Consider the following 20,312-nt stretch of genomic DNA (forward strand, 5'->3'; position numbering starts at 1 on the left):
GACAACTCATAAATATAAAATTTGAAATTCTTTGGCACAGATTATTGGAGACCTTTTACAGTTCCAAGGATCTCACAAGCATGAATTTGACTCTCGTTGGAAAAGCTTTAACCTAGTAAAGAAATCAATGGAAAATCGGGTCAGTATTTGCACCTAAAACTCATTTTATTTTAAAGGTATATAATATTGCTATAACCACCTAATTTAGCATTTGTTCAGCATACAGAGGAAGTTTCTCTGTAAGTAAAAATAGTAGATTTTCAAATACTATATCCCGGTATAATCAAAAGGATCCTGGAAATAAATGTACTTTACTGAAACCTCTTCTGTCAGTTTCCTTGCTAGTCTCTCTCAGTGGCAGTTTGGAGTATGATAACTTGGCAACCGCATTCTCACTATCATATAAGAACCCAAAGGGATGAGAAGTAGGAATTGCCCATAGGCATGAATTTAAAGCATTGTGTTTTATTTAATCTTAATTTGTTCTCCAGGAGAGGTCAATATAAGATCTCCTGGGAGCATGGAAGAAAGAATAACTTAAATCAGCCATTTGATGATCATCGCACTGTTCTTCATTGGGAGACTTTTTTTGGAAATTGAGACTGTAAAGGTTTTACGAGTTCGTTGTTTAGGCGTGGGGTACTACATATTTTAAACAAAGAGATTGACATGGGAAAAGGCAGGGAGATGTACCAACATGGCGTGCCTTAGGGGACAGTAGTTGTAAGTAAGAGTGGCAGGAGGTAAACTAGGTCAGTTCTAGTTTTGTCCCAAGAATGTGCTTCAGTTTTACATTCAGCAGTGGGGAAGTCATTAAAAGTTCTTAAGCGTATCTGATGTGAATATTGAAAGGATCAATATTCAATTCAGTGGATTTTAAAAAGCTCTGCCACTGCTGTAAGAATAAGCAGTAGGCAAACGAGCCTGGAAGCCAAGAGGCTGTAGTAATAGTTCAGATGGGAAAGCATAGCCTGCGCTAGGGTAGAGGTAAGGGGTTTTGAAAATGAAGGAATTTTGGGGGGGCTTGATAACCAATGAGATGAAGGTGTAAAAGAGGAATCTGGGTTCCAGACTTCTTCCTTTAGTGACTAGGTAGAAGATTGGGGGTAGGGGAAAACTTAAAAGATAATTTTTACCAAAGTAAAAGATGTTATATTCTGTAGTAAACATACACAATTACCCAGAAAGTCTATAAATGTAATAGAGTCAATAACTTTTCTTAGTGGGCTGGTGTTGTATTTATAGTATTAGATTATATTGTATTTGGCTGAATAAAGACAAGCTGCATTGCTCTCCCACACGTGGATTTGTTAATAAATCATCAGAAAAAGTGGGTGTTGTATGAGCTATTTAAAGGGAATATTCCTATAATTAGCCATAAAGTTAATTGAAATAATATATTTTTAAATGTGTCTCATGATTTTTATAATAAGTGAAATACCTCCACTACCCACAAGCCCTTCCTGTACCTTCTTTGAGCTAATTTTTTGTTAAGGGATTCAGAGGACCCCATTGTTGAGGCATTCATGGAAGATGTTGAAGTGTTTGCTACTCTGTTTTTCAGCTCCATGGGAAAAAACAACATATCAGAGCACTGTTGATTGACAGAGTAATGTTGCAGCATGAGGTAAATAGCTTTTTAAAATCAAGATACCTTTTGTCGGGAGGGGCATGCCTTGCATGTGGCTTGTGAGACCTCAGTTCACCAGCTAGGGATTCAACCTGAGCCACAGCAGTGAAAACCTGAAATCCTAACCACTAGGCCACCAAGGAACTCACCATGATGGCTTTTTTAAAATGACAGTTTTTCAGATACATATTTTATTATTGGTGTTACATCATAATTAAATGAACTTTTACTAAAAACTTTGAGATTTGATTTACGCTGGTCTCTTTTTGTAGCTGCGAACACTAACTGTTGAGGGTTGTGAATACAAAAAGATACATCAGGATATGATTAGAGATCTTCTTCGTTTGTCTACAAGTTCATACAGTCAGGTAAGGCTAGTCCAAACACTCTGGGCATGTCCCCCTCTTACCCATTTTGTAACACTCAATCTAAAGTATCCCCGTTTTGAGGAAGGGATAGTTAGGGAGTTTGGGAATGTCATGTACACACTGCTGTATGTAAAATGAATAACCAACAAGGACCTACTGTAAAACACATGGAACTCTACTCAGTGTTACGTGGCAGAAGGGATGGGAGGGAAGTTTGGGGGGGAATGGATACATGTACATGTATGGCTGAGTGCCTTTGCTGTCTACCTGAAACTGTCACAACACTGTTAATCAGCTATACTCTGATATAGAATAAAAAGTTTTTCTAAAAATTAAGTATCCCCATTTTAACAAGGGAATTTAAATAATTTATTAGCATCAAAAGTTTGTTTTAAATTACAAATATATTCAAATTAGTTTTGCTTCTCTTTTTAAAATAACATTTGTTTTTGCTGTTTATAATTGCTTCTCAAAATTTTTTTTTTGAAAAATATAGCTAAAAATACAACTAAAGTAGATAATGCTAGTGTAGCTAGTGTAATGTTGATACCACTTAAATCATATGATGAAGACCAGCCTATGAAGGCCATATAATTCTTCTATGGCATTATGCTTGAGTTTAGGAAGTTGATACCATGTGAATTGTGGGGTGCATCCTTTTAGGTAGCATAGGACCAAAAATTTATAAGAGATTTATATACAGCCAATGAGTCTGTAAATGAGGAAACCAATCTAACCCAGAGATTTTGCCTGAATTATTATTTTTAAAAGTTTGAAAAATGTACAGTGTATTGCTTTTTACTATAATGAGCTGTTGTTCATTACTGTTTAGCTAGTTCATGGGTTATGAATTTATACTGAATCTTTTGTTTGGGTTCAAAATATGTGGCCTATACCTAAGATTTGCATTAAAAAGTATAAGTTGTTTTGTGTTTTGGAAAGTCTTTGATTTTCCTCATGTAGACGCAAAAGGCAGTCTGACTTTTCTCATTAAGCTGATGTCTAGTGGTTTTATTTCTGTCCTTCTAAGGCAGGATACATGGGCCTGAAGCCCTATCCCTCTCCACGTTTGACATGGGGTTTGAATGTTGTGTGTTGTGTTTTTTTGTTTTGTTTTGTTTATTTTGTTCTGAAATTAAAGTATTGAAAAATAAAGAAAATGCAGGTTTTTTACACCAAAAAAAAAAAAAAGAATAACTCAGAATAAAAAGTTTAATAGTCTGCTGATTATGTTACTGAACAAATGCATATCAGTTCCATTCAGTCTCTTTTACCAAAAATGATTGAACGAGTGTAGCTTAAACTTTGGGTGTAGTTGGTGGTAGTTTGCTTTCCTTCTGATAAAAAGATGATTATTTACTCATTTTTGTTATGTGCTTTGGTATATTTTTCTGTTATTACAACAGCATGTAAATTACTACTGCTTTGTTTTAATCATTCATGTGGAATTTTTTTTTGTGGTTTTTCTACCATTTAATAAATGTCTGTTCATAACACTTTCTTTAGGTCAGAAATAAGGCCCAGCAAACATTTTTTGCTGCCTTGGGAGCGTATAACTTCTGTTGCAGAGATATCATTCCCTTGGTTTTGGGGTTCCTACGACCTGATAGACAAGATGTCACTCAACAGCAGTTCAAGGTACAGTGTTTTTGTTTTTGCTACAAAATTTTTGAACTGTGGAGAAAAGTTTGAAAGAATTTCACAGTAATGGAATTGCTGACCCCCAAGGCGGGTATCTAATTCAAGAGGGTTGTAGACGGTCTAACTCATTGGGTGATATGTTGTTGAAAGCAGTTTAAATGGACAAAATCAGACAGATCAAGTAAGATTAAAATTGGAAACTGTCTATGAAGTCAGTAAAATCGAAGTTACAGTGACCTTATAAGAACCGTAAAGAGGATCAGAGTCCAAGGTGGTTAAGAAGCCAGATTGGAATTGTGAATGTTCAGGAAATAAAATGATTTGGTCCTAATAGCTCTTTTTTACTAAAATGCATGCATACTTAGTCACTCAGTCATGTCTGACTCTTTGCAACCCTATAGAGTGTAATCTGCTAGGCTCCTCTGTCCATGGGATTTCTCAGGCAAGAATATTTAGAGTGGGTTACCGTTTCCTCCTCAAGGGAATCTTCCCAGCCCAGGGATTGAACCTGCATCTCCTGTGTATCCTGCATTGCATGCAGGCAGAGTCTTTGCTTGTTGGGCCTTTGAGGAAGTCCTCAGTAAAATGGGGTACCTTAAAAAGAGGTATCTGCTGTCATCAGAATCATTTTGATTAATTGAACTCCTATTTGTTGTTGTTCAGTCTCTCAGTTGTGTCTGACTGTGACCCCGCGAACTGTAGCACGCCAGGCTTCCCTGTCCTTCACCATCTCCCAGAGCTTGCTCACTCTCATGTCCTTTGAGTCAGTGATGCCATCCAATCATCTCGTCCTCTGTCGTTCCCTTCTTCTGTCTTCCATCTTTCCCAGCATCAGGGTCTCTTCTAATGAATCGGCTCTACGCATGAGGTGGCCAAAGCATTGGAGCTTCAGCTTCAGCATCAGTCCTTCCGATGAATATTCAAGATTGATTTCCTTTAGAATTGACTGCTTCAATCTCCTTGCAGTCCAAGGAACTCTCAAGAGTCTTCTCCAACACCACAGTTCAAAAGCATCAATTCTTTGGCATTCAGCCTTCTTTATGGTCCAACTCTCACATCCATACATCACTCCTGGAAAAACAATAGCTTTGACTATACGGACCTTACTAGTATTAATAAAAAATATGCAGTATAATTAAGTAACCTAATTTTTATATAATTAGGGAGATACTTGGCAACCAGACTTAACTACTATATTTTTAAGTACTGGAGACATTATACCCTAAAATGCAAAGAGTGGCAGATTTCACAGCCTTTATAAATGTAGTAGCAGAGAATTAGAATGGAAGCTAATATCCTTAAAAGCAAATCTTTACATTTCTATACTAATAGCCATTCTTTGAGCTAACCATCTGTTAAATGACTTAGAAAATATTACTGGATTGCACTTAAGTGTCAAGTTCGGATCTCTATAAAAGTAACATGTTAAATGTGTGAATCTATTTTACTAACCAGTACCAAGCATTTAAATAATCAATGTTGAGTAGATTTGAAAACAACATGTAGGTTTGTTGGCTACAATTAAACAGTGCCTTAGTTCTCATCTTCATTTTTTCCTGCAGGGTGCCTTGTATTGTCTCCTTGGAAATCACAGTGGTGTATGCTTGGCAAACCTTCATGATTGGGACTGTATTGTACAGACTTGGCCAGCACTTGTTTCTTCTGGGCTTAGCCAAGCAATGTCCCTGGAAAAGCCATCAATAGTGAGGCTGTTTGATGATCTTGCAGAAAAGATTCATCGGCAATATGAAACAATTGGCTTGGACTTCACAGTAAGCAAAATCATTTTTTAAATTCAAACTTTAGTGCAAACGCTGCTTTGTTAAAATGCTATGATTTTTCTTGTCTCTTTTTCAGTAATAATTTTCTTGGCATTTGATTCTTTTTTTTTTTTTTTTTTTTAAGCATTTGTTTTCTCTTTCCTTTTAATGCTTTAGTGATCGTTACTGTAAATGGCAGGGTGGAGTAGAAAGTTGAAGCATGGCCAGGAGAGAACTGGGTGGTTTTCTACCACGAGGCTACAAAGTATATATATTAAGTATCAGGTTCAGTAGAGCTAAGATGAGGATGCAGAGCAGATCATCTAAAAATTTTCAAATACCTATTTACACACCCAACAGAATTGGGGATGGGTAAGAGATGTGAGTACAGTTGAATCCCCCTCTTTTCTGAAGTTATTTTGTTTTACATCTATCCTCAGTTTTAAAAACCACTGCTCTTAATGTATACCTTTTTTGCAAAATATACTCTATTTGTAACTGTCAGATTATACTTTCTTTTTAAAAGTTTTTTTAAAACTTGAGATGTAATTCACATACAAAACCCTTTTTAACAAAACAGTTGTGTGCTTATAATCACAATAGTCTATTCTCAGGGTTGTACAACCATCAGTACTCTAATTCTGGACCATTGTAATTACTCAAATAAAGAAACCTTATACCCAATAATAGTTGCTTCCCATTTCCGCATACCCCTAGCCCTGGAAACTACTGACTTGCTCTTTTTCTCTGTTAATTTGCCTATTATGGACATTACATGTAAATGGAATTATACAATTTGTGGCTGTTTATATATGGCTCCTGTCACTTAGCATAATGTTAAGATTTATCCACAGTATGTCCATACTTCATTTTCTTCCTGGCTTTTCTTTTTAATAAGATTCCAAAGTCATGTGTTGGAATAGCAGAATTACTTCAACAATCAAAAAACCCCTCTATCAACCAGACAATGCTTAGCTCAGAAGAAATTAAAGAAGGACTTAAACGCCAACAAGAGAGGAATGTTGATGCCCTGAGGTAATTATTAATGCCTGCTTATCCAGACGTGTAACATTATAGACAGTAGGTTTTAAATATCTCTCAAATAGCGATGTACTATAACTACCTAATGAAATTTACACATTGATACTGAAGAGATACCAAAATGTTAAGAGGTTATTGTGAAGATCTGTTTGTCACTTTTAGCTATGGAGATAGAAAAACACCATCTTAAAATAATCATGTCATATGTTTTTTTCAACATGAATTGATTTTTTCTTTTATTATACATATTCTACCCATTAAATCTTAAATTTCAGTTCAATATATTTATCTCATCATAGCTCTTACAGTAGTAACTTTTGATCAAATTTATACGAATTTGTTATCACGATATTAGTAAATTGCTTTTAGATTTTAGGAACCAAAGTACTTCAGCAGTAACACTCAAGCAGTAGGTTTCCCAACTTTATTATTTTCTTTGCCTTATAAATGTACTCATTCATTTTTTTCCCAGCATTTCTATGTAAATAATAAACTTTATAGTCTGCCTCATGTATACCTGGGTGTTGTGTAGGTAGACCACTCCTGATCACCACTCACAGATTTCCTTTTGAATGTCCACCCAGGAACAGTTCAGTTGCTCAGTGTACCTAGCACTACTTTTTTTTTTCTCTCTACTTTTTCTCTCTTTTTTCATTTTCTTTTCGGTGTCACCCATCTGCTTACTTCACTCTGGCTTGTTTTTCATCAGACCCTTTGTAGTCTGGTAATGAGGATGATCGGAGAAGGCACTGGCGACCCACTCCAGTACTCCTGCCTGGAAAATCCCATGGACAGAGGGGCCTGGTAGGCTGCAGTCCATGGGGTCAGGAAGAGTTGGACACAACTGAGCACTTCACTTTCACTTTTCCCTTTCATGCACTGGAGAAGGAAATGGCAACCCACTCCAGTGTTCTTGCTTGGAGAATCCCAGGGACGGACGACCTGGCGGGCTGCCGTCTATGGGGTCGCACAGAGTCGGACACGACTGACGCGACTTAGCAGCAGCAGCAGCACCCATGAGGACAGTGAATTTGGCAGGAATTTGAATTTATATTACATTTTTTATATTCATCTTAGCATTGTGTTACAATAGTAGCTCACCTGAATTTTTTTTTTTTTTAAGGAACTATGAAAATTTGGTTAACACTTTGCTAGATGGTGTGGAGCAGAGAAATTTGTAAGTGCAAGAAAAAGTATTTTTTTTTAATTCCCAACGCTTTTATCTTCAATGTTATAGGGGATTTCTACCCTGAAGACCGTGAATGACTGTCAGTGTGTTTTCTGATTTTTTCCCCACTCTCCCCTTTTCAGGCCCTGGAAATTTGAGCATATAGGCATTGGGCTTTTGTCTCTGCTCTTGAGAGATGACAGAGTGTTGCCTCTTCGTGCCATACGTTTTTTTGTTGAGAATCTCAACCATGATGCAATTGTAGTTCGAAAGGTAGATATCTTATTTTAGCTATAATCTTGGGTTTGAGAATTTTTACATGTTGAAGTATATTGCTTTGAAGTCTACCTCTCTTGGATCAGAGATGGTAATAATTCATCCAGCAAATACATGAAGAGGTGTTCTCAGGCGCTGTGAACTTCCAACACTGGGGATATAGCAGGAAGCATGTTTATAGGTTATTGGAAAGCCTGACTTTGAAAAATTAACCACAGGTATATTATAACATGTTACAGGAAGGAAAAGGTATCTGAGGGATACAGAGTTTTGGTTTTACCTGAAAACTATCTGAGGTGGCTGACCTGGCCTGGCATATTGGGAAAAGATCCCTAGGAAGAAGTGTCTGGGCTGAGATAGGAAGAATGAGCAGGAATTGGTTTAACAAAGAAAGGATATAGGTTGTTTAGGCAGAGCCTCGCATGGGTGAGGGTTCAACAGTAAGAACTGCAAATGACTCAGCCCAAATGAGAGTTAGCACTCACGTGACTATGCGGTCACATGTCAGTGGGTGAGGTATTTCTCTGCTTTTGAGAGAAACAAAACCCAGCTTCTGCTTTGGGTCAAGGTAGCAACCCTTTGAGAGATGTAAAATGTACCTTACCTGCTTCTTTTCTAGATGGCAATCTCAGCTGTTGCTGGTATTCTTAAGCAGCTAAAAAGAACCCACAAAAAACTGACCATCAGTCCCTATGAAATCAGTAAGTATTACCAAATGTGATGAATAATGCTTCTCAGTCAGACTTGGAAAGCTTCTTTGAAATGTATAAATTACAGTTCTTGATCCAAATATTTTTCTGTACCAAGTGTAGAAGTATAGGAGATTCTTTTTTACTTAAAAAAAAGATATTTATTTGTTTGGCTGTGCCAGAGCTTAGTTGTAGCACACAAGATCTTTGTTTTAGCATGCTAGATGTTCAGTTGCAGCTTGCAGACTCTTAGTTGTGATATGTAGGATCTAGTTCCCTGACCAGGGATCGAACCCAGACTCCCTCCGTTGGGAGTACAGAGTCTTAGCCACTGGACACCAGGGAAAGCCCCTAGGAAGATTTTAATTCTAGGTATGAAATAATATTATAAAGGGAAACAATTGACTTAGTAAAAACTAGTGATAACAATATTTATAAAAACAGATGGCTCTTTATGTCTTTATAATACATAAAATGTGTACCTTTTACACACTCTGGATACATGTTATCTACTTATTTCTCTCACCAGTTAAGCAGTTACATGAGTTATTTCTCAAACTGTATTTCAAAGACTTAAATACCATTACCATTAATTCATCAATAAATGTTTAGGGGCAAAGTTAATTTGATTTTGGAAGGAGAAATATTTTTGGGGGGCTGTACCTCATGCTTAGTTCTGGGATCTTAGTTCTGCGACCAGTATTTGAACCCAGGCCCTCAACAGTGTGCATGCCAAATCCTAACCAAATTTACCATTTGACTATCAAATTTTTTTTTAATCTCTGGTAACTCCTGAGATATTCAAACAGCTGTCTTCGGTTTTCCTCCCTACCCCATATTAGGAGGGGAGTTTAGCTATGTGCCACCATCTTTATTTTGGAACAGAGAGAGAGAGTGTCAAAGTGTACACATGGTGAAATGTAAAAATTGAAGGCATTTGGTTGAAGAATACATGGGAATTCTTGGAGCTTTGTAATTAATTCAAGCCTAATTGAATTAATCAAACCTAACAAAATTATTTTTTTTAATTTTGGTAAAAGGAATGAAGTATGGATCAAACTTGATTTTTTTTTTCCCCCTCAGATGACTATCCCAGCACCATTTAGTAGATGATAAGCCCATTTTTCCTCTTCTGATTTGAAGTGCTTCATATGTATGTGGTTTTTTGCTTGAGTGAATTTTCACAGAATCTTGTTATGAAGATAAAGTCACACTAGCACTATGGATTGGTTGTTGAGAATAATTATTGCACAGATATTTTGAAGTTCCTCAAATGTAATTGTCTTTTCCTTAGGTGGATATCCTAAACCCACCCAGATTGTTGCTGGTGATAGGCCTGATAATCACTGGTTGCATTATGATAGCAAAAGCATACCAAGAACTAAAAAAGAATGGGAGTCAAGTTGCTTTGTGGAAAAAACTCATTGGGGATACTACACCTGGCCACAGTAAGTTGCAGCTTGCCATGCACCTTATTACTGAACAGCTTATCTTCGATAAAATCTGTTTTGTCATCTGGATTTCTACGGATGTTCTGAGTCAGTTGAAGCATAGGTACTTTGTCATCAAAGATACACAATCTCTAACTTTTTCGCTCTTCTTCTTTTCTTTATTCTTGTCAGTCAATGCTGTGCCTCATCCTGCCTCTTTTCTTGTCTTTATTCTGAAACCCTTAGACTTCTTTGTCCTACCGTTACACTTCTAAGGAGTTTGTTAATAGTTGCTCTGAATTATATTCCTGCCTATTAAAAAAATACTACACATGTCTAAACCAGCCCCAAGAAATACTTCTTTGTCTCTTATTGACCCTAGTAATCTATGTCATTAGGATGCATGACCTGACAGATTTTTTTTTTGTATCTTTTTTTTAATTTATTTATTTTAATTGGAGGCTAATTACTTTACAATATTGTAGTGGTTTTTGCCATACATTGACATGAATCAGCCATGGGTATACATCTGTTCCCCATCCTGAACCCCCCTCCCACCTCCCTCCCCATCCCATCCCTCAGGGACATCCCAGTGCACCAGCCCTGAGCCACCTGTCTCATGCATCGAACCTGGACTGGTGATCCATTTCACATATGAAAATATACATATTTCAATGCTATTCTCTCAAATCATCCCACCCTCGCCTTTTCCCACAGAGTCCAAAAGACTGTTCTATACATCTGGGTCTCTTTTGCTGTTTCGCATATAGGGTCATTGTTACCATCTTTCTAACTTCCATATATATGCGTTAGTATACTGTATTGGTGTTTTTCTTTCTGACTTACTTCACTCTGTATAATAGGCTCCAGTTTCATCCACCTCATTAGAACTGATTCAAATGTATTCTTTTTAATGGCTGAGTAATATTCCATTGTGTATATGTACCACAACTTTCTTATCCATTTGTCTACCGGTGGACATCTCATGCTTTTTATCCATGAGGCTCTAATGTTGTTTTCTATCTATGTGTGTTACCAATACAAACTCTTACTGTGTAGGAATATGGTTGTTTACGCTGGTGTGGAAGAGCAACCTAAGCTTGGCAGAAGCAGGGAGGATTTGACAGAGGTAAGCATCTAATTTCACCATTTGTGAACACTTAACCTGGTTCACATGCATCTTGCTTTTGGCTGTTGATTTATTAGAACTTAGTTCATGTTTTTCTCGCCCCAATTTGTGTACTGCAGTAGTACAGTAAGTGCCAGTAAATGTATACTCCCTTTCTCCCCCCGCCCCAACCCTCCTCCCTTCTCTTAGGACCAGCTGACACAAGGCTTATGTCTCTAAGTCACTCTCAAGTTACTGCCTAATTAGCGCTCACTTAGATACTGACTTTTAGTTTTTTTATTGCATATAAATGGTGCTGCTGCTTCTGCTGCTGCTAAGTTGCTTCAGTCATGTCCGACTCTGTGCAACCCCATAGACGGCAGCTGACCAGGCTCCCCCGTCACTGGGATTCTCCAGGCAAGAACACTGGAGTGGGTTGCCATTTCCTTCTCCAATGCATGAAAGGGAAAAGTGAAAGTGAAGTTGCTCAGTCGTGTCCGACTCTTAGCGACCCCATGGGCTGCAGCCTACCAGGCTCCTCCATCCATGGGGTTTCCCAGGCAAGAGCACTGGAGTGGGGTACCAGTGCCTTCTCTGTATAAATGGTGGATAATCAGTAAATAGTTATTTGTAGATTTAAGTTGGAACCTCTTAGTCTTCATAGAACTTCTTTATCATTTTGAAGAATTTTAAGTTTATGTCTTCCTCAGTTACATTTTTGCTGTAGCTCCTGTTTTCTAATTCTGAACAAAGTTTACTTTTAACTTAAGGTAGTTTATAAGTATGGAAATAATTTTGAATAAATTTTAATCCCTGAATGTTCTCTTTTTTTTTTTTTCAATTTTATAGGCAGAACAGATTATATTTGATCATTTTTCTGATCCTAAATTTGTCGAACAGTTAATTACCTTTCTATCTTTAGAAGACAGAAAAGGAAAAGATAAATTTAATCCTCGACGTTTTTGCCTCTTTAAGGTAACTGTATTATTTATATACACTTTTCATAAAGCGTAGTGATTCTCAGTTTGTAGGTTTGTGAGTTTTAAAGTATTTGATCAAAGTTTGATCTTAGTCATCTGTTATCTTTATCTAAAATTACTTTGGAAGTAATGCCTGTCATATTCATCTTGGCTTAAGGTTTAGAACTCAAAAAACCAGGCTTTTTAGTGTTTATCTCTAATATTGTAATTAGCAGTAGAGGTAAAATACCAAAACCCACAAGACTGTCTGCATTTCATATTTGTTTGATTTTTCTTGAGGTGTGTGTGATATTTGTAAGATCAGAAAGATTATTAAGTTTTATTTCATTGATTATATTTTAATGTGATGTAGCAAATGACAAGTGGTTTTACCATTTTAACTTACAGACATTGTTAAAGCAGTTAAGTTCTAAGGTGAGAACATGGATTATTTTAAGCACAGTAGTAGTATAGTAAACAAATATGAGCATGTTATAATGGAGATGTAGTCATTTGAGTACTGAAAAACTTTTTCTTTATTTGCATAGGGTATATTCAGAAATTTTGATGATGCCTTTCTGCCAGTTCTGAAGCCCCATTTAGAACGTTTGGTTGCAGATTCACATGAGAGCACCCAGCGATGTGTTGCAGAAATTATAGCTGGCTTAATCAGAGGCTCTAAGCATTGGACATTCGAAAAGGTGATGTAATTTGTAGAGCACATCTCTTCTTAAAGCTGCATTGTCCATTTGTGTAGCAGTTCCCAACACAGTGGATATTAACACCTGGATCAGCCCCCTCTGCCCGTGTTCAAGTGCCACCTTGGGGCCAGCAGTCCTCCAGAGGGAGCGAGGCGGCAGGTGGTCGGATGGGTATCTGATGGGGGGGGTGGTGGGAACGGCAGTGGGGCGGCCAGTGGTCCTGTGTGCTTATATCATCTCCATGGGGTCAGCCTGCAGTGCCTGTGCGCTCCAAAATGGACAGCAGATTATGTTTATCAAAACATTTTCACTGCTGCACTGAGGAGACACGCATCTTAAAAAAAAAAAAAAATGTTATTACCACCTAAAAGATGAAATGTGTACTCCATATTGCTTTTCTTCCCTGATAGCTCAGTTGGTAAAGAATCTGCCTGCAATGCGGGAGACCTGGGTTCGATCCCAGGGTTAGGAAGATCCCCTGGAGAAGGGAACGGCTACCCACTCCAGTATTCTGGCCTGGAGAATTCCATGGACTGTATAGTCCAAGTGGTCACAAAGAGTCAGACACGACTGAGCGACTTTCACTTTTGACTCTTTACTGCTTTAGAGTATAGATCACAAAGTCGTGTTCTGTAGGTGGCATTGAATATCTTTTAAAATTTGAATTATTTTCCATCCAGGTATGTCATGCAAAAAGAACTTTAGTTTCTCTTGAGAAATAGGAAGCTCCTAGAATCCTGGTCCCGTGTTGCTGCACTGTATCAGTTGGATGGGGCTGTGCATGAGCTTCTCCCTTCATGAGGCACTCTCTAGCTTCTCCTTAAATCTTTTCTCTTAGCCTCCGTGCTGCTTTACTCATGTGGTCTTATAGATAGTTTTCAATTTGACAGCCTTGTTTTGAGTATCCCTCTTTTGAATTGTAAGATTAAGTTTTACATATCCACCTCAAGGTTAGTTTCTTTCTTAGCAAAATGCACTAGACTGAAAATAACCTGGTAAAATGTCCAGAATGCCTGAAAACAATCATACTTAATTACACGTAGGAGGATTATGAACACTTTTTAATATATTAATATATTATTTTACACATATTGAAATCATGTATTAAAAGAATTTGTTAGTTTGTAATATTGCCATTTTCCTGCTTGCATATCATGAAACAGTTTTATGTAAACATGTTAATACATAGCCTTGTCATTCTTTCTCTGTCATTTTTGAGTTACCTCAATCCTAGAATACAGCTCCTTTCCTTTTTAGTTGTTTAGAATATAGCTTGTTTTTCTTTTTATTCAGTGTCTAAGGCTAAACTGGAAATTTTATCCCAAACCATCTCTTCCCATTTGTCTTAACATAGGTCCTTTGACTAAAGTAGGGTCTATGGACCTGTAGCTTGAGCATCACTTGGGAGTTTATTAGAAAAGTAGGATCTCACCCCATCCTGATCTAATGAATCAGAATCTGCATTTTGTCAAGGAGATTTGTGCTCTCACTAAACTATGAGAAGCAGTTCAGTGTTTAGACCCATATATTCACTGCCTGTGTAACTGGAACACGTTTTTAAATGCTATTTATAGTAACCCAAAACTTGGAATTTAAAGATGATACTTTCAGCTAATACTAAATTGTATTGAAATGTCATTGGTTCCTGTATTAGGATTCAATCCTGTGACCGTAAGCATGCAAAATACAGAGATGATTGAGGTTTTGTTTCAGCTCAGTGTACTATGTTATTCAGACATTTGATTAGAGAACTTCTCAATAGTAGGAGAGATTTTGTAAGGAACCATATAAGTTGTCTCCTCTTTTTCTGATTTTTTTTTTTTTTTGCAGGGGAGAGGGGGGAGGAAATTGCCGTATTACCTGGCCGTGTTTTCATGTATCATGATACCTTCTTTGATTCTTTGGGTCTTTTAAGAAATAAAGGAAAGATCAGTTTGTGTATTTGTTTGTGTGGGTTTGCAGGAACAGATAGCTGAAGGAAAGTGTTCTGAGTATCATTAACTTCTATATTTTATTTGAGTAGGTGGAGAAGCTTTGGGAACTTCTGTGTCCTCTGCTTCGAACAGCATTGTCCAACATTACAGTAGAAACTTACAATGACTGGGGAACTTGTATAGCAACATCCTGTGTAAGTTTTCCTCTTCATTTTTGTGTCTCACTAATGATCTATTCAAACTCTTTCATACCCTATTTCAAAATGTGTAAAATCTCATATCTCTTGAATCCTGAAATTTTGTCCTCTTACATAACTGGAGAGATGGTTCTGTTTAGCCTTTTAAACAAGCGTTGAGTGATAACTCTTAAGTGATAATTATACCTTCTCTGCCATGGTAATTGCATTTTTAGATTAAATGACAAGCCAAATCATATACCTAGAAGTGTCACTTATATATAGTAAAAGCCAGAGGATACAAGGTTATAGGTGTCATTTTTGATACCAAAAACGTGCAGAGCAGTTATACTTTGATTTAAAACAGTCTGATTAGCTGACAGTTTTCTCACTGTTGCTCTTCCTAACGTCAGCTACATTGGGATTTGACTCACCCATAAGTTTTAATTTGATTTTCTTCCTCGAGACTTAGGTTTGTTTATATTTCTAAAGTAAGGATGTCTGATTTATTTACAGAATTATATGGCCCCTGTTTTAATTGCTACTTTATGTTTTCAACACAGGAAAGCAGAGATCCCCGGAAACTTCATTGGCTTTTTGAACTGCTGTTGGAATCACCACTGAGTGGTGAAGGAGGGTCCTTTGTAGATGCATGGTAAGTAAGAAGGAAACAGGAGGTTAACAAAAGATAACATCTTTGTTCTTGACGTAGAAGTGGAAGTGAAGTTCTACACCTCTAACGGCTACATACCGTAACCCCGTTCTTCTGGGAGATGACCATAGTCCATTTACATACAACCTATGATGCTAAGTAGAGTTATTTCTCACTTGAGAACAAGTAGGAGCAATGAAGGCAACCTGAGCAGTTCAAACATAAAGTAGGTCTAACCTACTCTACTGTTACATCTTTTCTATCAGGACCGCTTTTTTGTACCATGATGGTATTACTAACTTCCTTATCACATGATCTAATTTTTTACTCTTTACTATTAGGAAAGAAGATAGTAATCCTTTTAAGGAAAAATATACTTGGGCATAAGGAGCTGTAAAACAAATTACTGAACAAGAGAAAGAACTCTAGATAATCCTGTTAATAAGAAAAATCATTTATTATTAATTAGTAAGGAAACTTCTAATGCTTAGAGATTAACTCAATGAGTAGTCTAAAGTCATTATTTATTTTGACTATGTATGGTAGTGGAGATGAAATGGGATACAGAAAAAATGATGTAGAAAAAAATGATAAAATCTTCCTAAAGATGCTGTTCTAAACTGTCAGCTTGAAAATGAAACAGTTTTAGGTAGAATATAGACTGTCAACATGTAAAGGCAGAACTTCCCTTGTGTTCCAGTGTTAAGACCCTGCATTTCCACTGAAGTGGCATGGGTTTGATCCCTGGCTGGGGAACTAAAATCCCACATGCCATAGAGTTGAAGAGGAGGGGACAGGTAAAGGTGGAGAGGGACACTAACCCAACTCTCATTTGTTTTGATTTTTAGTCGACTCTATGTCCTCCAAGGCGGCCTTGCCCAGCAAGAATGGAGAGTGCCTGAGTTATTGCATAGACTACTGAAGTACTTGGAGCCCAAACTCACCCAGGTTTACAAAAATGTCAGGGAAAGAATAGGGAGGTGGGTATTATTTTCCCTATGGTATGGTATACCTCTTGAGTTCTTTTTATTTGATGTCTAATAATACATACTGTTTATGTTCCTGTTGAGTTTTGTGATATACTTTTCTTCAGATTTTGTTTTATATTGTGTTGTGGGACCTTAGATGAGAGGCTGTGAATGAAAGGAGACCACAGTTCGATTCCTGAGTTGGAAAGATCCCCTGGAGAAGGGAACGGCAATCACTTCAGTATTCTTGCTTGGAGAATTCCATGGACAGAGGAGCCTGCGGGCTACAGTCCATGGGGTCCCAAAGAGTCCGACTTGACTGAGCAACTACACTTACACTTTCTGAATGTAAAGTAGAATGGTATTGTGCTCACAAGCGAGTGGGGAGTAATTGCCACATTGCAGTTTTTAATACCACCGAGTTGTAGGCACAAGTCCCTCTCCAGGAATTGGCCTGGGGAAACTTACTTTGGTTGGGTCATACTTTTGAACCTTAGTTTTATCTATAATGTGGGATCTATTCTTACTATCGGAGAAGGCAATGGCACCCCACTGCAGTACTCTTGCCTGGAAAATCCCATGGATGGAGGAGCCTGGTAGGCTGCAGTCCACGGGGTCACACAGAGTCGGGCACGACTGAAGCGACTTAGCAGCAGCAGCAGCATTCTTACTATACGTATTTTATTTTACAGTGTGCTGACCTATATATTCATGATAGATGTTTCTTTGCCAAACACTGCACCAACGGCATCACCTCGTGTCCCTGAGTTTACCACTCGAATTCTAGAGAAGTTGAAACCCCTCATGGATGTAGATGAAGAAATTCAAAACCATGTTATGGAAGAAAATGGAATTGGTGAAGAAGATGAACGAACCCAGGGCATTAAACTCTTAAAAACTAGTGAGTGGATCAAATTAGTAGAAACTCCCTTTAAAAACAAAAAACTATTACAATATTGTAAAGTAATTAGCCCCCAACTAAAATAAATAAATTTATTAAATAAATAAATAAATAAATAAAATCTTGCCAAAGTAAAAAAAAAAAACATACTGTAGATTATCCTATTGACTTTTTTCTCTTTTTTTTTTAATTATTATGGTAAAATGTACATAATATAAAATTTACAGTTGAGTGGCATCAAATACATTATTGTACAGCCATCACTTTCACCCATCTTTGTACTCTTCATCTTGCAAAACTGAAACTCTGTACCCATTAAATGATAGCTCCTCATTCTCCCCTCCCTCAGCCTCTGACAACCTTCATTCTACTTTCTGTCTCTATAATATGCCTATTCTAGGTATCTCATGTAAGGAGAATCATAAAATATTTTTCCTTTTATGTCTGGCTTTTTTCACTTTCTGTAATGTTTTCAGTGTTTATCCATAGACATTTAGGTTGTTTATCCCTTTTGGCTGTTGTGAATAGTATTTCTATGAATGCTAATGTAAAGTTACATTTGAGTCTCTGCTTTCAAGTCTTTTGGGTATTGAAAGCAGAATTGCTATACCATAGGGTAATTCTATGTTTAATTTTTTGAGGAGCCACAAAGGTATTTTCCACAATGGCCTCACCATTTTATATTCCAACCAGCAGTGCAGAAAGATTTCAACTTTTCCACATTTTGGCCAACACTTGTTTTCTGTTTTTATGACAATAGCTCTCCTAGTAGGTTTGAAGAAGGTATCTTGTTTTGATTTGCATTTCCCTCATTTTTCATTTTTGTTTCTTTTCCTTTCCATTTTTGTTTCTTTGGAGAAATGTCAACTTCTTTGCCCAGTTTTACGTTAGGTTGTTTTGTTGTTTTGTTGTTTTTGAGTTGTAGTTCTTTACCATGAGTGTAAACAACTAATTTCATTATCATTTTTGCTTTGTTAGGATGTTTGAAGGCTGGTTTTAATTTGTACTTTGTGTGGTTGTTTGTAGACCATCAATAGTTAGCTGATTGATTCTTTTGAAAGTGGTTTCAGTTCCCTGGATTGGTTGATAACCTTTGTTAAGGATCCTGTCACACTGCTGATCAAATCTGTGAAGTAACCCAGATGATCTCTTTCTTTACATTGGAGAGCTCTCAGAGTGGTTGTCTGGCACTAGTATCAGAGAATTATTCTACCTTATGTAGTCTCTAACTCAGTAGCTAAGACTGACTCTTTGTTTTTGTTTCCATAAAGTTTTGAAATGGCTGATGGCAAGTGCAGGAAGATCCTTCTCTACAGCAGTCGCAGAACAACTTCAGCTTCTGCCTTTGTTCTTTAAGGTAAGTTTATGTCTGAAGTTAAAGCTGCATCCCCTTTTGACCTTCAAAAGGAATTATTATCAGATGCTTGATAAGTTTTCAGGCTGTGTGATTTGTGTACATCTCTAAAAATAATCATCACAGGAAAATCATTAGGTGATCAGTTCAGTTCAGTCACTCAGTCATGTCCAACTCTTTGCGACCCCATGAACCGCAGCACGCCAGGCCTCCCTGTCCATCACCAACTCCCGGAGTTCACCCAAACTCATGTCCATTGAGTCAGTGATGTCATCCAACAATTTCCAATGCCATCCAGTCTTCTCCAACACCACAGTTCAAAAGCATCAATTCATTCAGGAATTGAAATAGCTCAACTGGAATTCCATCACCTCCACTAGCTTTGTTCGTAGTGACGCTTCCTAAGGCCCACTTGACTTCACATTCCAGGATGTCTGGCTCTAAGTGAGCGTGAGTGATCACACCATCGTGATTATCTGGGTCGTGAAGATCTTTTTTGTACAGTTCTTCTGTGTATTCTTGCCCCCTCTTCTTAATATCTTCTTCTGTTAGGTCCATACCATTTCTGTCCTTTATTGAGCCCATCTTTGCATAAAATGTTCCCTTGGTATCTCTAATTTTCTTGAAGAGATCTCTAGTCTTTCCCAATCTGTTATTTTCCTCTATTTCTTTGCATTGATCGCCAAGGAAGGCTTTCTTATCTCTCCTTGCTATTCTTTGGAACTCTGCATTCAAATGGGTATATCTTTCCTTTTCTCCTTTGCTTTTTGCTTCTCTTCTTTTCACAGCTATTTGTAAAGCCTCCTCAGACAGCCATTTTGCTTTTTTGCATTTCTTTTTCTTGGTGATGGTCTTGATTCCTGTCTCCTGTACAATGTCATGAACCTCCATCCATAGTTCATCAGGCACTCTGTCTATCAGATCTAGTCCCTTAAATCTATTTCTCACTTCCACTGTATAGTCATAAGGGATTTGATTTAGGTCATACCTGAATGCTTTAGTGGTTTTCCCCACTTTCTTCAATTTAAGTCTGAATTTGGCAATAAGGAGTTCATGATCTAAGCTACAGTCAGCTCCCAGTCTTGTTTTTGCTGACTGTATGGAGCTTCTCCATCTTTGGCTGCAAAGAATATAATCAGTCTGATTTCGGTGTTGACCATCTGGTGATGTCCATGTGTAGAGTCTTCTCTTATGTTGTTGGAAGAGGGTGTTTGCTATGACCAGTGCATTCTCTTGGCAAAACTCTATTAGCTTTTGCCCTGCTTCATTCTGTACTCCAAGGCCAAATTTGCCTGTTACTCCAGGTATTTCTTGACTTCCTACTTTTGCATTCCAGTCCCCTGTAATGAAAAGGATATCTTTTTTGGGTGTTAGTTCTAGAAGATCTTATAGGTCTTCATGGAACCGTTCAACTTCAGCTTCTTCAGCATTACTGGTCGGGGCATAGACTTGGATTACCATGATATTGAATGGTTTGCCTTGGAAACGAACAGAGATCATTCTGTCGTTTTGTGATTGCATCCAAGTACTGCATTTCAGACTCTTCTGTTGACTAT

At 37.5% G+C, this 20,312-nt stretch overlaps 1 protein-coding gene across 2 annotated transcripts in view; it reads left to right on the forward strand.

Moving 5' to 3' along the window:
* The window catches only part of PSME4 (proteasome activator subunit 4), a 98,198-nt gene that overhangs the window by 62,630 nt on the left and 15,256 nt on the right, over window positions 1-20,312 (forward strand). For both annotated transcript variants that reach the window (XM_081589627.1, XM_081589628.1), the window contains 18 exons: window positions 41-139; window positions 1,565-1,627; window positions 1,903-1,998; window positions 3,505-3,636; window positions 5,202-5,411; window positions 6,298-6,434; window positions 7,564-7,617; window positions 7,752-7,881; window positions 8,504-8,585; window positions 9,868-10,021; window positions 11,063-11,132; window positions 11,961-12,086; window positions 12,619-12,771; window positions 14,795-14,899; window positions 15,445-15,536; window positions 16,382-16,513; window positions 17,194-17,402; window positions 18,674-18,759. In XM_081589627.1, the coding sequence (XP_081445753.1) occupies window positions 41-139; window positions 1,565-1,627; window positions 1,903-1,998; window positions 3,505-3,636; window positions 5,202-5,411; window positions 6,298-6,434; window positions 7,564-7,617; window positions 7,752-7,881; window positions 8,504-8,585; window positions 9,868-10,021; window positions 11,063-11,132; window positions 11,961-12,086; window positions 12,619-12,771; window positions 14,795-14,899; window positions 15,445-15,536; window positions 16,382-16,513; window positions 17,194-17,402; window positions 18,674-18,759 (2,130 nt within the window). The remainder of the gene's footprint in view (window positions 1-40; window positions 140-1,564; window positions 1,628-1,902; window positions 1,999-3,504; window positions 3,637-5,201; window positions 5,412-6,297; window positions 6,435-7,563; window positions 7,618-7,751; window positions 7,882-8,503; window positions 8,586-9,867; window positions 10,022-11,062; window positions 11,133-11,960; window positions 12,087-12,618; window positions 12,772-14,794; window positions 14,900-15,444; window positions 15,537-16,381; window positions 16,514-17,193; window positions 17,403-18,673; window positions 18,760-20,312) is intronic.

This window comes from Giraffa tippelskirchi, chromosome 4, assembly GCF_054371585.1.
Source record: "Giraffa tippelskirchi isolate mGirTip1 chromosome 4, T2T-mGirTip1v1.2.pri, whole genome shotgun sequence".
NCBI classification, from domain to species: Eukaryota; Metazoa; Chordata; class Mammalia; order Artiodactyla; family Giraffidae; genus Giraffa; species Giraffa tippelskirchi.